At 41.2% G+C, this 19,071-nt stretch overlaps 1 protein-coding gene across 1 annotated transcript in view; it reads left to right on the forward strand.

Moving 5' to 3' along the window:
- Nucleotides 1-19,071, forward strand: part of LOC126457958 (ATP-sensitive inward rectifier potassium channel 12-like) — a 155,886-nt gene that overhangs the window by 46,216 nt on the left and 90,599 nt on the right. Inside the window, exon 2 of the mRNA XM_050094696.1 lies at nt 18,569-18,704. Coding sequence (XP_049950653.1) covers nt 18,569-18,704 — 136 coding nt within the window. The remainder of the gene's footprint in view (nt 1-18,568; nt 18,705-19,071) is intronic.

Consider the following 19,071-nt stretch of genomic DNA (forward strand, 5'->3'; position numbering starts at 1 on the left):
GTATTCTCTTGTTTTTGCTCTTCAAATTGTGCTTTTCTGTGTTATCTTGTGAAATATTGTGACAATAATGGCGTGTGAAAAACGTAACACTAGGCTACAAAGTAAACTGAGAAATAATAGTGACGACGAGCGTAGCTTATCAGCACCACTGTGTAATGAATTAACAGACATTCAAAGTAGTAATTTGGTAATTGTGCGTAGGGAAATGGAGCGGGCGGCAAACAATGGCGTAGGCAGTGAAACAGGTAGTGAACAGGGAAGCATTATCGATCGATCGGTCGGCAACAGCTCGCCTCAGGAATACGAAATGACAGGACACAATCATGAAAATACTGCAGATTCAGGTTTTGGGTCCTCACCGTTTTCTCAAATGAGTCAAGACACATTTTCTGCTTGTCAAAATGTGAATGTTGCCGGTGCAAATGCACTGCCGAAAAGCGTAGAGGAACAGATTCCAGACACTAATGCATTGTTATTACAATTAATGCAACAAATGGGACAATCTTCAAAAGTTGGACACAATGGAACAGAATCTTCAAAAGTTAGACACAATGGAACAGAATCTTCAAAAGTTAGACACAATGGAACAGAATCTTCAAAAGTTAGACACAATGGAACAAAATCTTCGGAAGTTAGACACCACACTTGAACAAACACGTAAAGATTTAACTACTGAGTTACATAACATTGAATCGAAATGTCAAAAAGCCTGTAATGACGTAAAACTCAAATTTGTGAGCATTTTCAACCTATTTTTTTGCGGCATGAAAAAGCATTACAGAATCACGAAGCAGCCATAAAAGAACTGCAAACTATTGTTCATGAAAATCATGAGACCTTGCAAACTAAATGAGTCAGTTGCATCTACCGATTCGGTTACGCAACTTGCAAAAACTCAGGAAAACTTAAAGGACACAGTAGATACTCTGAAACTTGGTTCAGAAAAACACACTGAGGAAATAAGTACATTATCAGAGAAAGTAGTTGAACTTTCGGATCAGATAAATAATTTATCTACGAAGGTAGATGATAATCTGAATGACACAAAACCGGTAGTCTTTAATGACACAGAAGAGAGCGAACAAATTAGGAAACTGAAACAAAATCTGAATCAAATTAATACGCAACACCAAAGAGAAATCCGGGAAGTACAAGATCAGCTGACACAGGTAATATAAGAATTACGTATTTCAGAGAACACTCACGCTCCAACACGGGAAGAGGGACTTAGAAATACGGAAAAGCCACAAAATAATAACACAGGGCATTTCGGAAATTATGAAAGAAATTGGCAAGGTGCACCGAATTTTGAGATGGAAACGCCGACACGACGTAACAATGACCGATATGCGACTCGCCGACATGATGACTTTGACTATAAGCTATTCATTACTACACGTAAATTCAAAACATTTAAGAATTCTGGCAACGACATTCATCCACAAGCGTGGCTCCATCAATTCTCTCATTGTTTTCCTCCCAACTGGTCATTGGAGCACAGCTTAGAATTTATGTGTGGCTACTTGGAGAATGACCCAGCTGTAAGAATGCGATCGGTCATTCACGATTGTCACAGTGAAGGAGAATTTTATCATGCCTTCCTCTCAGCGTATTGGTCTCAAGCTACACAAGACCGAGTAAAACATAGCATCATAATGATGAAACGTTTCGAACAATCTGAATTTTCCAGTCTTATGAAATATTTTGAAGACATGTTGCATAAGAATCAGTATCTTTCAAACCCATACAGCCCCGCAGAACTCATCCACATTTGCTTAATCAAATTACCTGAACATTTACGACATATTATTTTGGCAGGACGTTGCAAAGACGACATTGAAGCTTTTCAGGGACTCTTACAAGAATTAGAAATTGACACTGACAGTCGCGAAAACAGGAAAACAATCACTACAGGTCACATCCGTCACAATTCCGTGACGACAGAAGCAATAACTGGACACGACAAGGCTATTCTCACAACACATATCGTGACCAAAACAGACACCACCCATATGACAACCACTGGCAGAGTAATAATAGTTACAGAGAAAGATCGCATTTCCGTAGTAATGACTATGACAGAGATAACCATAGAAACAGACAATATGGGTACCAAAACAATTATTATCAAGGGAGACAGAATAACTTCAGACGCAACGGTCCACGGTCCAGTTACGATTCCAGGAGAAATTCTCCACCACATGACAGAGAGAAAAGAAACTATGTAAACTACCGACATAACGACAGACTTGAATTTCATCAGAACTGGCGGGATTCTAAGAGAGCTGGGCCCTCTCGGCAAGGCGAATTTGTAGAAGTTAGGTCTCATAATCCCAGTAACGACGCACGCCAACAAAGAAACAGACAATGACTCGCACCACAGGCAGCCACCTGCGCCCGCTGGCTCCGAGAAAAATAACATAAGACGCTAGCCTTGAGAAAAATTTTAGCATTCCTTACCGATGTATACAACATGATAATTGCTTTGAAGTTGAAACTCTGCGTACTAGGAAGAGTAAAGGATTGCACCACATTTCACATGTAAAACCGTTTATTGAAAGATAATATGCTTTTTAACTTTGTCTTTGCCATAAAACTTTTCACTTCACATTTCTAGTATGCTTTGTCAGACTTAAGAAACTGTTAATATGCAACAATATTTGAAGTTAAATATCCAGTCAAGAACCAAGAGAACTTATTTAAACAGAAATTACGAATGCATTGTTATTGTGAACAGCTGACACAGTGTTATCGTGTGTGTGCATTCTTGCTTATTTGTTCCACGATTACGTAACGACTATAAGGCTCACATACTTAGAACATTTACCAGTACTGCTAATGAGATTTTAATGCAACATTTTGATTTACTTGAAATTTGGTGTATCATGAGGTAAGTACATTGGCTTCTGCAGAACTTAGCTTTCGGAGGACGATAACTACGACACTTCCACGGAGATTATCTTACAGCAAGACGCACATTTAGCGCTACAGGACACGTATTTGAGTGATTAATTTCGCACTTAAAACATGCATTTTTTTAAGATATTTGAAGTACAATGATACAAGGGTTTTCTGTGATATATTTCATTCAATTGCTGTAATCTGTAACACCTGAGGGTATAATTACATTAATCCTCAGGGGGGTACACGCTTACTTTGTGTACCATGTGTTTGGCAAGCACAAGGAGCCCTAGCTAATATGGTATTTGCTTATACAACTTTACACATCGGTACCATATTTCTATAACACATAAATTACACAGCTATCTGATCATTTAACTGAGAGATAAACTTTTTTTACTACATCAGTGACACATGTTTACGCAATTTCACAGTTGGGTAACTTCACACTTATGAAACTGTACTTTGTCTGTACTTTCTAAACTGTTCATATTTTTTTCGGAACCATTGTGATACTACGAGAGCTTTGAATGATGTATTTGGTATGAGATCATGATTTTTAAAGTACATTTGAGGTAGATGACACTATTGAAATGAGCAGAGAATTTTCTTTAGGTTTTGAAATTATTGCATAAAGCTACGACGTTTTTGAGATTTGACTGAGGTGTTTTGATGTTATTGTTACGACAATGAATATGTATATGTGTAATAAGGTAAGGAGTAATGAATAGTGGTTAGGGAATCTGATTTGTGGAAAAGGATGATGGAAACCAAGAATCGTACTTTAAGAGTTATGAAATGTGTGTAAATGCGTGAATGTATCACAATGCCGGCGAAAATTTTTTGGACACTGTTATATTCATAAGATTTTGTATCTATACATTTGCAACGCAAATTCTCGACCTCTGAAATTTTTATATGAGACTGTCACTGTAGCGGAAATTGCTGTCGTAAATATTTCAGTAAGAAAGGTAAGTGACCGTGACGTAATTCGTTGTGAGCAGCCAGGTGTGCCAGCCGCCTTGAAAAAAAAAAAAACCATTAGGTGGTAGAAAAAAAAGGGGAGGCCATTATCCTCACTATTGACATTCCTTTGTAGAAAGCATCGTAAATACGACACCCTTAAACTTGAAAACATGATTACACTGTGGAGCTCTTAATTTATGATATTTACTAAAATGCCTAATGAAACGATGAGAAACATTTCACGGCTATTGTCTTGCTAATTGAGAGAAATGCCATATGGCTTGCCTTTATGTATTTATTTACTCATTTTGTTTAATATCTAGTTTCTAACTGCACTGCAGCATTGGTTAAAATAAAATTTTATACATGTATTAATATAAATATTTTCTGTCTACAGATCGAGTAAATAATAATTTTTTTCAAAAAAATGAGGGAGCACAAAAAGACATTTACCTTCACAGGAACTGCGTTCATAATTTTCTTTTCAAGTACTTGGTAATTTCTTTTCTAGAATAAATTGTGATGCATCACTCTAGTGTTAAGATGTGATATAGGTATTAGACATGGCCATTTTTACTGCAATATTTTTCTGCTTGAGCTTTGTCATGTTTAGATATAATTTATTACCTTTGCTTCTGCTGTTTGCCAGGCATAGTGCTACTGAATTTTAATTTGTGTTACTCTGCTAAGCCAGTTTACTACTGATTTATTTTTCTTGTTTGCTGCTCATTGCCTTATATTAGTTGTAATTTATGCTGCTTGCTTCGCCATTTGTATTTTTGATCATTGCTGTTTGTGTTAATTGTTTTGTGCTGCTGCAGTGCCTCGTCCCTTAGTTTAGCATCTGAGCTCAGTAGATTTAAGTTAGCTTAAGAGGGGGTAGACTACATAAGAAACTGACTATGGACAATGGGAAAAAAAATGCATTGAGAAGTTATACGAAAAAAAGTACAGAAATCAGGTATAGATAGGACCTTTGGGAATAATGCTGGACCAAGGGAGATCTCCATGCAAAATACTGCAGTAAAACAAACCCTGTCCTTTCCTTTTGTATTATTTCGCTATGTGTGTATGTACCATTGTGTATTTGTCTTTTTCCTGTCTTTAAGTGTTTAGCTAATAAGATTTATGTTGTAGAATTTTTCTAATACTATGTCATTTACTTTGTAAAGATGTTTAGACATTTATTCTGTTTTGTTTTAGTGCTCATGTGTAAAGTTGATGTTTCGAAAGTTATTCGATCTTTTATGTATGTACTTATGTCATAATTCATGTAACACTGATGTATATGTTATTTCGATTCTTTTGTAAAGCCCATATTACTACAAATGTTATCTGTACTATTATGTTCTTAAATGATGTATTTTGTACCTTTGTAATTGTATTTTCATGTTGTAAATTTATAATTGTATAGACACCAGTTCTTCAAATTAAGTTACATTTCACTGCACACGTTTCTGTTGGTCATAGTATATGGACAATATGTGAAAAGTAGGGACTGATAGTGTTTGCACTTGTGTTAATAATTCAGCAAGGGACTGGATAACAGCATTGCTGGTTCTAAGGACAATTACAGAAACTTTGTGAGTGCACAAGTTGTGGTTCATGGACTTGCTATATTATCCGCAAGACTCTTCAATGGTGATTGTGCACCTGCACAGTCACAACAGATGGCTGCTGGCCATCTCTATAAGGACTACAGTGGGTCTGCACCTCTGGTGGCCCACCAGTACCGTAATCTCTACCAGGACTACAGTGGGTCTGCTCTGTGATGACCTACCTACCAGTATTCTTCAAAACTTCGACTGACTCTGCTGTGGGTTTGCTCTGTTGTGGCCCATTACCTGTCTGCATGTCAAGAGTCAGCACTGTCTTTCCGTTGGAAGGACAACACTACTTCTTCAAGACTGCATGGAAATCCACTACTTCTGTGTGCAATTTCTTTTACTAATGAGATTTTGTGAAAAAACTGTAATTACTATTATGATGAATGATCAGGCCTGTCTTTATGGACTGTGAGAAAATTTTAGCTTTTGACCAACATTGTATCAATAAGTGTGTGCATTTGATATCTTTGTTATTGTAATTATGAAAAATTTTATCAAATCATTATTGGCCACTGCCCAAAACGATTTGTAAAATTTTTTGTGGGGAGCATGGGGGCTATGTAAGTAGGCTGTTTAGGTTTTTTTATTGGTAACGCCACCTCTGTATAAAAATCACTGGCTGTGCTGTGTGAAGTCTGTGGCTAGTTTGCATTGCTGGCTGCCATTGTAGTGTTGGGCAGCGGCAGCTGGATGTGAACAGCGCGTAGCGTTGCGCAGTTGGATGTGAGCCGCCAGCAGTGATGGATGTGGGGAGAGAGATGATGGAGTTTTGTAATTTGTCATGAACTGCTATATATATTATGACTATCAAGGTAAATACAGTGTTTGTTCTCTATTAAAATCTTTCATTTGCTAACTATCCCTATGAGTAGTTAGTGCCTTCCGTAGTTTGAATCTTTTATTTAGCTGGCAGTAGTGGCGCTCGCTGTACTGCAGTAGTTCGAGTAATGAAGATTTTTGTGAGGTAAGTGATTTCTGAAAGGTATAGTTTAATGTTACTCAGGGCCATTCTTTTGCAGGGATTTTTGAAAGTCAGATTGCGTTGCGCTAAAAATATTGTATGTCAGTTTAAGCACAGTCTTATGTATAAATTTTTCTAAGGGGACGTTTCAGGCTGTCTTGCCAATCTACACCCCCCCCCCCCCCCCCCGTGTTTACTGTTACATAATCAGAGTCTCATACAGGCGGAACGTAAACCACTCCTGATAATAGGAGTACGTTCATTCTGAAGACGTGAGGCTCCCACATCGGCACACTAGCGCATCTAACTTGTAGTCGAACACCAAAATGTCAAAATTCAAATGGCTCTGAGCACTATGGGAGTTAACATCTATGGTCATCAGTCCCCTAGAACTTGGAACTACTTAAACCTAACTAACCTAAGGACATCACACAACACCCAGTCATCACGAGGCAGAGAAAATCCCTAACCCCGCCGGGAATCGAACCCGGGCGCGGGAAGCGAACCCGGGCGTGGGAAACGAGAACGCTACCGCACGACCACCTTTTTTTTATCTCATTTTGTTCGTTTTCGTTCGTTGTATCTCCTCGTGGCGTACGTCGAAAGACACCCGTTTCAGTTCGTTGTTGATCCATTAACTCAGTTCTTTTTTTATTACAGAGGGCAGCAAGCCCTCTGACCGAACACGCTGAGCTAAAGTGCCGGCTCCCACGAGCTGCGGACTCCAAAATGTCAGATTTAATGCGTATCTGATAATGAAATCAACGACGAGCTGGAAAAGTAAAAAACTTCAAATGCTATTTAGTAATATATGAAAAAAGGGCACAGTTACTCGCCTCAGAAGCCATTATCCGAAAGTTATACGAGAAAACGAGAAGCAAACAAATATCACGCAAACATAGAATATTTTATCTGTCTGAGGAATGTGTAATGTAAATATTGTACTTAAAGCCAAATACTGGAGCCAATGAAGATAGTATTTACTGTCAGTTGTCTAGTCATAACTCGAGTCCTTCCACTTCTACAGTGATTCCGTAGCTATGAAGTCATTCATGTGCCATATTTTCTCTTCTTCTTCTACGACAAGCCATTCTACATGCCGCCAGCATTCTTAGTGAGTTCCGATAGAATTTCATGCATTAATATCAGAACGTCTAGTAGACTGAATGATTTATCCTTTCTAGCAAGATATCATTCATGCTGGTTAAAAATAGGCTCCATAGATTTCAAGTCGCAGTGATGACAACCTAACTTGTGTCATTGTATCAACAATGTACCGGCCTACAACGCAAGCTCCAATTTGATTAATAATTCGGGTTTAATTTCAGTACCATCGACATCGATATCTCTTTCTGACCAGCTATTCTGTAATGTTTTGCTTTCTCCAGAAATTCTGTGGCCAGGATTCAGCCTTGACATTATGATATGGAACATTTTCTATGCTTATAAGACTGCAGGGTTCCAGCGTCGGCGCAGCATCACTAAAACATTTTAAAACATTTCACAATTCATGTCTTCATGATAAGTCCAATTTCCTTGATTACAAAACCAAATGAACACCCTATAGAAATAACTGTTGTCGTCTATATGCGCCATAAAAAGTATTCTACCTTTTCCCATCGAATCTTTGTACCCTGAACCAGACGTGTAAGAAAAACTAGGCTCTTTTCAGTCTCTGTATTCTCAATCCATGCAACTGGCACACTTTTACACGAGAATTCCGGTAATCACATGCGGTGTCGTCGAGTACCGAGAGCGCTGTAAGAAGTATCGATCACCGCAGAGATACTGCACCCAAAAGCAGTATCAAGAGGTGACAATGAGATGCTAGGAGGAAACCGTACTAACCGTAGTTCGAGACGGCACCGCCACGCCTCTGCCCTGTAATAGCGCCGCCTGAGTCCAGGAGGGCAGTTTCAATTCACGGTCGAATCCTTCCCACTTCCAAGAAGATCTTGTCGGTGTAAAGTCGATTGTGCTGCTTACCCGCAGCGGCACAGCCCACGTCAGCGGTCGGAAAGTGGAGACTTCCATCTCCTGTGAACTGCGCCTGCGTGTCAACACTCCCATAACTATGTCAACAGGTATCCACAAACTTGTGTTTTCTTGTGACAGTAGTGAACACAGACGGCCATTGAACCAGTTCGCCACTCAGTAATCATGGCTCATTTAGTATGTTCTGATCTACAAGCCCACATGTACAGTTTCTTAGCTACAGCCGACCAAAAAGTCTTGTTGGAGTTACTTAAGTATTACTTACTCAGAATGTTCTAATTAAGTTTATTAACTTTATTTATTAGTCATCTCAGTGCCCAAGAAGTCGGAAACAACATGAAATGTTGCTTTTTGAGCAATTAATAAAATGTCCCAAACGTTTACTTACTGCTAAAAGACATTGAGAATGAATTTTCTCTGTGTAGGCCTAAATAAATCTCTAAATTAAGGAGAAAATGTCATCATTCAATACAAAAAAAATGTATTTTCTACTATTCATATAAAGAATGTTTAGAGAAATGTTTATATATCGAAACATTATAAAAGATATTCTGTAAAGCAAGTTCATGGCAGTCGTTGTAATTTGTTTTGACAGTATAAAAGTAGGGGCCGGCCCCCTGTTCGCTCCCTCTCCTTTGTTATTGGTTGCCGTCTCATAAAAACTAAGTGTCGCTGTCGTATCTGTAACTTCTGGTTAAATAATTACGGTATTTTAATGGTAACACCCGTGTTTGAATCAAGTAACCTACTTTCGTCTTCCATTAATGCCAAATCTCAATTTATTATGTTGCATTTTAGAACTTTTTCAGGTTACAGCGAAGGAGAGTTGACGACGAACTGTTTGGTAGCCACAGCCGAACGTTGCAAGTGTTCTACTGACATTTAGTTTATCAAACTTTAATTTTAGCGAGCCTAAGATCTCTTTTACTGATATTTTTTTTAGCACTACTCGGGCTATGTAATTAGGCAAACTGCGTAATTTTGAGATCGGTCACTAGCCTTTGAACAACGTTTTCGTCGGTCTGATAGAAATCCGATGCTGGATGGAGGAATGCAAATCAGTTAATAAGCAAGTAAAATTTTTCTATGCACCGTTGTACCATTTCAGAAACTTTGCCACCAGGAGACGTGTTTAAAAGTTCTATATTATTATAAACTAACTGTTTAATAATCAGTTAATGTCTTTTGGGGAGTGGAATTAATTTTAATCAGAAATATTTAAAGAAGATATCAGAAGTTAACTTCCACAGCTAATATTAAACTCAATGTTTCAAATTAACTCCCCTCCCCCCCCCCCCCCCCACCCCACCTCACACACACACACACACACACACACACACACACTTTAAAAAATTGTAATATAATATTTTTAAAAAGTAATATTATAAACACCTCAGATTTTACTTCGGCCGTATTAATGGCGATGGATTTTTCCTTAACAACGGTTTGTTTCTCGTCTCTTTTTAACGGTTTTCCGCGCCTGTGTTTCACTGTACAACACAAAACAACTTTACTCAATTTCACAGCTCATATGAACGACTAGACAAAATGTATGTGACTGTCGAGATAGAAAAAACCCACTGTCACATAAGATTTTGTAGAACATTGATAGAACATTTACCATGATACGTGCGAGCATATGTTTCCGCGAGCGTTGTTATCTTCAACAAAACGTTTACAGGTATGTTATCGTGTCGCCACGTCGATTTTTAGACCTATATGTCCGCCACTGATGCAAGTTGCATTCATCATCGAAGTGGCATAAATTCACTAGATGACGCGGCTCATATTCTGACGAGACTTGTTGCATGTATAAGATGATGATTAGCCAAACCCCTGAAGATTTTCAATGTTTTAACGTACTTCACTGAATCATTCGCTGTGGAAAGACGAATAAACATCTAATACAGAAGGGGGGACTATTGACAGCGCCATAAAACAAGCGGTGGGTGAATGCTGCGACCGAGGACCAACAGCGGAGTATGCGTGGTTTTACCCCCCCTCCCCCTCCCCCAGGGTTGAACATAACGATGAACAGTTTAGCTTAACGTTTAGTTGTAACGCACAGTTATTAAGTATCGCTTACGTTGTGCTTCACCTTAAACTAGTCTATTTCCATACGTTAAATATTAAATCTGCGTCCGGGAAACAAATGATATTTATAAAATAATTTTTCTGTTTCAGCCACTTTTTACTAATATTCATTAGAGCGACTCGCTTATCATCATGCTGCTGCCATCATCAAGTGCATTACATCTCCACTGATGAGCCAAAACATTATGACCGCCTGCTTAGAAGCTTGTTTGTCAGTCTTTGTGACGAAATATATCACTGATTCTGCGTATCAGGGATTCGACAGTTAGTTGGTGTTCGTGGAGGTATGTGGCATTAGATGTCTACTCAAAGGTCATGTAATTCATGTAAAGAACGGGCCGCTGATTTGCATAGGCGGTGACGACGCGCGGTAGCGTCTCAGGTGGGTTCCATGGGATTTACATCAGTCGAATTTTGTCGCCGAGACATCAGCGTGAGTTAATTCTGTTGCTTCTCAAACCACTGTAGCACGGTTCTGCCTCCGAGACACAGACAATTATACTGCTGACAGATGACATCAAGCATGGTTCGCAGCTGTCAGCCTTAGATTACTACCACAAGTCCCATACATGTGCAGGAGAATGTATCCCATAGCATAATAACGCTCCCATCAGCCAGCATCCATGGCGCTCTGCACGTTTCGAGCCGCCGTTCACCTCAATAACGGCATTTGTGGAGTGTAGCAAAACTATGATTCACTCGAAGAGCTGAGACGTTTCCATTAATCGACGGTCGAATCCCGATGGTCCCTTGCTCAGTGAACCGTAATTGGCGATGTCATTGGGTCAACATGTGAACAAGTAGGGGTGGTCTGCTGTGGAGCTCCATTTGCAACCATGCACAATGAACGGTGTGCTCCGAAACACTTGTGCGTGGACCAGCATTGTACTCTTTCGACAGAGACACAGATCACCATCTGTCCTGCTTTACAGAGCAGACGAGCCTCCGAACCTCACTTGCTGTGAAGAGCCGTGGACGTCCAACCATTTAGCGTCTACTCGGATTTTCACTGTCCTACCTCTTCCCGTAGATGCTCACGACAGTAGCACGTGAACATTCGACCAGCTTCGCCGCTTTCGAAATACTCGTTTACAGGCTCTGCGCAATAATAATCTGCCCTTCGTGAAAGTCGCTTATCTCAACGGGTTTCCTCATTTGCAGCCCATATCTTCGTTATGGCCGCGCGGGTTTAGCCGAGCGGTCAGGGGCGCGGTAGTCACGGACTGTGCACCTGGTCCCGGCGGAGGTTCGAGTCCTCCCTCGGGCATGGGTGTGTGTGTTCGTCCTTAGGATAATTTAGGTTAACTCGTGTGTAAGCTTAGGGACTAATGACCTTAGCAGTTAAGTCTCATAAGATATCACACACATTTCTTAATTATGATGAACCCCCGTCCGTGTCTGCTCCGCTCACATACTTTTGTCACCGTATCACGTGCCACCAACGCCACCACGCGGCATCCAGCGTCGCGGTGGGCAGTGGTCACAATGTTTTGTCTCATCAGTGTACGTGTAACGTATATTAATTTTTAATCATAGATTCTCTTGAAGGTTGACAAGATCTGTTTGGTGGGTATGCCAGTTAGGCTATGTACCGTAATTTATCCTTTTCAATAAGATTAATTTGAGGGAGTACCACAAGAAAGTTGTATGTTTAAATCACATCGTTGATGTCGTCACTTATATTTTTGCTGAATACACATTTTCCTTAGTACACTGAGCACAAGAACAAACGCATCCTCAGCACTCAAAACTGTTGGTGCGTTCGAAAGACTCTTAATTTGTAGGACGAAATTTATTTCATAGTTTAATATTGTATTGTATTTTTATTGTTTGTACATTCTTAGTAACCGAAATATATTTTCATTGTTTATTGTTACTTGCTGATCCGCTTCGTTTCATACATGTTATCATTCAAAAATGGTCACTAACATAATGCAGTAGTTCAACACACACACCAAAACATACAAATATATATTTACAGAATGAGATTTTCACTCTGCAGCGGAGTGTGTGCTGATATGAAACTTCCTGGCAGATTAAAACTGGGTGCCGGACTGAGACTCGAATTCGGGACCTTTGCCTTTCCCGGGTAAGTGGTCTACCAACTGAGAGACCCAAGCACGACTCACGCCCCATCCTCACAGCTCTACTTCTGCCAGTATCTCGTCTCCTACCTTCCAAACTTTACAGAAGCTCTCCTGCGAACCTTGCAGAACTAGCACTCCTGAAAGAAAGGATATTGCGGAGACATGGCTTAGCCACAGCATTCGGGATGTTTCCAGAATGAGATTTTCACTCTGCAGCGGAGTGTGCGCTGCTATGAAACTTCCTGGCAGATTAAAACTGGGTGCCGGACTGAGACTCGAACTCGGGACCTTTGCCTTTCGCGGGCAAGTGCTCTACCAACTAAGAGACTCAAGCGCGACTCACGCCCCCTCCTCACAGCTTTACTTCAGCCATCAGCGCACACTCCGCTGCAGAGTGAAAATCTCATTCTGGAAAAATTCCCAAGGCTGTGGCTAAGCCATGTCTCCGAAATATCCTTTCTTTCAGAACTGCTAGTTCTGCAAGGTTCGCAGGAGAGCTTCTGTAAAGTTTGGAAGGTTGGAGACGAGGTACTGGCAGAAGTGGAGCTGTGAGGACGGGGCGTGAGTCGTGCTTGGGTCTCTCAGTTGGTAGAGCACTTGCCCGCGAAAGGCAAAGGTCCCGAGTTCGAGTCTCGGTCCGGCACCCAGTTTTAATCTGCCAGGTAGTTTCAAATACATATTTCTCATAACATTTCTGGCAATCAAGTATTTTCGGTGCCAAACATACTTTTTCCAAAGACAATACAGTTTTTGTATGTACATTTACTAATGAAGGTCACTGATAAATATTGCAATGTATACTAAATATCAAATAGATCTATAATAACAAAAAATACGACAATATCCAGTGAGATTAGCACAGAATCAGAATGTGAGATAACTTGGGTGAATATAAGAGTTAAAGAGGGATCAGTCATGGTTATCGACTGCTTTTAAAGACGCCCTGCCTCAGCAACTGTAGCCGAGGAACAATGAAGTGAAACTTGGGCACTATTCCGCGTAAATTTCCCGGGCACTTTATAGTTTTAGGTGCAGACTTTAACTGAAGTTATAGACTGGGAGACTCAAGCGATTAGAACGGTTTTACAAAGAGTACACTACAGCATTGGCACCTTATTCAGCTTGCATTTACGGTGAATCCCTCGCTCAGCACAAAGTCTCATGCGACTGGAAAAAAGCGCAGGTGACTCCATTATAAGAGCAAGGTAAAAGAATGGACCTGCAAAATTACAGACCAATATCCCTTACTCCGGTTTGCTGCAGAATCCTTGAACATATTCTCAGTTCGAATATAATAAATGTTCTTGAGATCGAGAAGCTTATGTCCACGAATCAGTACGGTTTTCGAAAGCATTGCTCGTGCGAAACTCAGCTTGCCCTTTTTTCACATGATATACTGCGAACTATCGATGAAGGGCAACAGGCAGATTCCATATTTCTAGATTTCCGGAAAGCACTGAGACGGTGCCCCATTGCAGGCTGTTAACGAAGGTACAAGAATATGGAGTAAGTTTACAGATAGTGAGTGGCTCGAAGACTACTTAAGTAATAGAACCCAGTATGCTGTCCTGGACGGCGAGTGTTCATCAGAGACAAGGGTACCGTCAGGAGAGCCCCCGGGATGTGTGATAGGACGGCTGCTTTTCTCTAAATACGCAAATGATTTGGCGGAGAGGGTGGGCTGCAATCTGCGGTTATTTGTTGATAATGCTGTAGTATACGGTAAGGTGTCTAAGTGGAATGACTGTAGGAGGATACAAGATGACTTAGACTAAATTTGTAGTTGGTATGATAAATGGTTCTCCATGTGGGAAAACGTAAGTTAATGCGGATGAACAGGAAGATCACACCCGTAGTGTTCTGATACAGCATTACTAGTGCCTTGCTTAACACAGTCACGTCGTTTAAATATATGGGCATGTTGTTGCAAAGTTATATGAATTGCAAATAGCCTGTGAGGACTGCGATAAAGTAGGCGAATGGACTACTTTGGTTTATTGGGAGAATTTTAAGGAAGCCTTATTCATCTGTAAAGGAGACTGCACATGGGACGCTTGTGCGACCGATTTTTGAGTACTGTTCAAGGGTTTGGGATTCCTACCAGGTCTGATTAAAGGAAGACATCAAAGCAATTTAGAGGCGGGTAGCTAGATTTGTTACTGGTAGGTTCGAACGACATATGTTACGGAGATGCTACGGGAACTCAAATGGGAATGCCTGGAGAGAAGGCGACCTTCTTTTCGAGGAACACTATAGAGAAAATTTGGAGAATCGGCATTTGAAGCTGACTGCCGAACGATTTTGTTGCCGCCAACATACAGTTCGCGTAAGGACAACAAAGACAAGATACTAGAAATTAGAACTCATACGGGGGCACATAGACAATCGTTTTTCCTTCGCGGTATTTGCGAATGAAACAGGAAACGAAATGACTAGTAGTGGCAGAAGATACCCTCCGCCACGCCCCATAAGGTAGCTTGTGGAGTATCTGTCCTTCAAAAACAACATGCGAGGTTTTTTTATTCTCTCGCCAGCTGCGGGCAAACTATTAGCCCTACAGAAAAATAGGAAAGACCCGTTTTGTAGGAAATTGAATGCAGTTAAATTTTGTACTGGCAGCCACGGTTTTCGAGGTTTCAGGAAGAACGTACAAAAGTGACCTTCAAACGCACCTCCGTCTCTATACTCATCGCTCACCAATCAGGGTTTCTAATATTTCGTTCGTGGCGAAAAACCAGGGTGTCGCAGACATTCGTAGGTGTTCGCAGAATGTTTACAGAGACATGACAATGAAAAAAAGTACGGTGAGTCATTGGGTGAGGAGTCTGTCATCACCGCAACATGGTAGAGCAAAGCTGCCCGATATTCCACGTGCCGATTGGCCGCATACTGCTGTGACGCCTTCAGTGTTGGAACGTGCGGACACTTTCATTCGAGATGATCGACGGACCACAGTCAAACACCTCGCTGCTCAACTGGACGTCTCTGTTGGTAGCGCTGACACACTAGTCCACCAGTTGAGGTACTCAAAGGGGTGTCTGACTGCTGGGTTCCCCGCCACCTAACAGAAGACCAGAAAGAGCAACGAAGGGCCATCAGCGCAGAATTCCTTGCGCTTTACAAGCCTGATCTTGACAATTTTTTATCAAACACCATCACAGACGATGAACCATGAGTTCATCACTTCGAACTGGAAACGAAACGGCAATCAATGGATTGGCACCGCGCACCTCTTCTCCAAAGAAAAGGTTCAAAGCTGCGCTCCTCGCCGATAAAGTCGTGGCGACGGTCTTCTAGGCGTCCGCAGAGGCTAATCTGTTTCCTATCCTCCTCCAACTATCCTGCAACTATCAAGTGTGAAGAGTATTGTTTTACCCCCAGGTAATTGAAGAAACAATTTCAGCGTGTTCGTCGACACAAAAATGCAAACGAACTTCTCTTTCTGGACTACAACGCAAGGCCTCACGCAAGTCTGCTTGCCGAGAGATCAGAAAACTCCAGTGGACTGTTCTTCCTCATTTACCCTCCAGCCCAGATCTCGCAACTTTCGACTTCCCTCAATGAATTATGCGCTTCGCGTGTATTAATGCAGCATGACGTTGGCTCCGACGTCTACGAACAGAGTTGTACCATGCAGGCATTCAGGATCCCCCAGTAAGACGGCGTAAGGCCGTCACATTGAACGGAGACTATGTTGAAAAATAGGATTTTGTAGCGAAAAGAGTCGGGAATAATATGGTGTGTTGGAATCCAAAATATAGCCAACCTGCATTCAGAAAAAAATGTTGCATTACTTATTGAACGGCCCTCGAATATTGATATATGTATGTGGTCAAAAACATGGTTGTAATTACTACCCATCAGAAACCTTTCTTTCTTTCGTTCGTTAATACATGAGGATATAAACATTATGCGCCCGGGCGCGGACGTCTGTCGGACCGCTTCCTCCACATCGCTGACGTAGCAGAGCTGACGGCTATCTCGAATTATTGTACTCGGTGCCGCATGTGATATGGTACCTTGAGATTTTCAGAAAAATTTGGCGTTAGATCCTTCAATGATTTTAGCCGTAGAAAATTCTTCGATTAATAAGGTTCCGCCGTCGGCTAGCTTATTAACGGTTTCAGTGTCATTTTCAGTCGAACTGCCCTCACAATCGAACTTACTCAGCTCTCCTGTGCCTCAATTTTCGCTTGTAGGTTGAGACAGCCATCGTATGGGGGCGAAGACCAACGTATAGATTTACCTATTTCTTTTTTTGGATGGTACAATACAGAAAAACGGAACAGCTCACTGTTCGACGTTACATACTCTGAAACAGTAATTTAAAAACTTTTTCATTGCCCATCGGTAAAAAGCTATTACTAAAAAAACAACTAATGTAAAACATACTCTTCACATCCTCGCTGCAGTGGGTCACATGATGCAACAAAAGTGTTCCATCAAAGAGCCAAAAACAAAAGTGGACTTGTACCATGGGGAAGTAGGTCTTATGGATTAGTTGCTGAATACAGTCGAATCCGTACCTCCGTGTGATTTCATTTCATACATCACTACACTTCTATTTCAGAGTCCTCCATCGCTTTCCCTCCAGTACCTCTTCCTCCTCCTTGCCCATGCTGCCCCACCTCCTTTGCAGTGCCCCTTCACAATTTTACTTTTCCTCTTCCAATTTTTTCATCCATCACATATAAGCCGCTCAGAGAAATGGCGCTAACGCACGCTTCGCAAGTGCTTTACCCTAGTTGCAGTGTTGAACCAAATCTGATGTATGGTGCTGTCACAAGACGTGAATCAGGTGTTCCTACGTTTTTGCATATGAATAGTCTGTTGAATCCTGAGATATTGGTTAATTGTTCATCACACGTACAGTTACTCTTTCATTATAAACAATTACCGTTCACACAGTGACACTGATTGTAGCGTTGATGACCCTATTCGAAATATTCTCGTCATGCAATAGAAATTCTTTTTTAATTCCACGTTCTTCAGAATAAATACCAAATGAATGTAAATCTTTGAAACAGTAACAAGTAACAACTATTATGTGATTTAAGTGAGTGCGGTCGATTAGATAAATTACGTGTGTGATAAAATACTGGGTGATCAAAAAGTCAGTATAAATTTGAAAACTGAATAAATCACGGAAAAACGTAGATAGAGAGCTACAAATTGACACACGTGCTTGGACTGACATGGGGTTTTATTAGAACCAAAAAAATACAAACGTTCAAAAAATGTCCGACAGATGGCGCTTCATCTGATCAGAATAGCAATAATTAGCATAACAAAGTAAGACAAAGCAAAGATAATGTTCTTTACAGGAAATGCTCAGTACGTCCACCATCATTCCTCAATAACAGCTTTAGTCGAGGAATAATGTTGTGAACAGCACTGTAAAGCATGCCCGGAGTTATGGTGAGGCATTGGCGTCGGATGTTGTCTTTCAGCATCCCTGGAGAGGTCGGTCGATCACGATACACTTGCGATTTCAGTTAACCCCAAAGCCAATAATCGCACGGACTGAGGTCTGGGGACCTGGGAAGCCAAGCATGACGAAAGTGGCGGCTGAGCACACGATCACCACCAAACGACGCGCGCAAGAGATCTTTCACGCGTCTAGCAATACCTTGTTTTTTTTTGTTCTAGTAAAACCCCATGTCATTCCAAGCATGTATGTCAATTTTTACCTCTCTATCTACATTATTCCGTAGTTTAATAAGTGATCAAATATATACTGACTCTTTGATCACCCGGTAGAATTGATGTCTGATGTGAACCAGTAAATTCTTCTACCTCCTCCGCATTGTGCGAGACGCACTCTTGAGTCCAGCCTGTCAGCGGCAGAACTGGAGCGCGTCTAACTAAAGTTTACAAGAGGCTTTAGATTTTGTAGTCCTGGTTTGAGTGGTGTAGCTGTTTCTCGTGCTGACTGCGTGACGGTCGGTTGTTCGCAGGCGAGCAGGCGACGCCGTGTACACCGGGGTGGCGATCCGCGACTCCGACGCGGCCAGCCGGCGGCTGGTGCTGCGCTCTGGCGAGTGTAACATCACCGGCTGGTCGGCCGGCAAGCGGAGGATGCGCTTCCTGCAGGTCAGTCGCCAGTTGCCGCGCGCCACTCCACTACACCCCTGAGTCGTATCTTGCACTTGCCACTGCCGAAGAAGTTTCCTGAAGACAAAGCGTCTACAGAACCAAACGTAGCAAAGCCGAACGTCGCATTGTGCGATGAAATAATCTTTACTGGAATTTTTCACGTAAGAAACAGAACGAATTTCTACTCCGTCTGGGGACTGAACCTGTAATTTAGGTTATTTTTTATGATCTTTATGAAACCCAGGTAACTCGTTCAGGATAAGAAAGGATCAAACCTCAACACGTGGAAGGGAGATCCATCAGATAGTTCGTCATTTTCACCAAATTTTACACTTATTTAAGAAAAACATACTGATCAATTAAA

This window comes from Schistocerca serialis, chromosome 1 (assembly GCF_023864345.2).
Source record: "Schistocerca serialis cubense isolate TAMUIC-IGC-003099 chromosome 1, iqSchSeri2.2, whole genome shotgun sequence".
NCBI lineage: Eukaryota > Metazoa > Arthropoda > Insecta > Orthoptera > Acrididae > Schistocerca > Schistocerca serialis.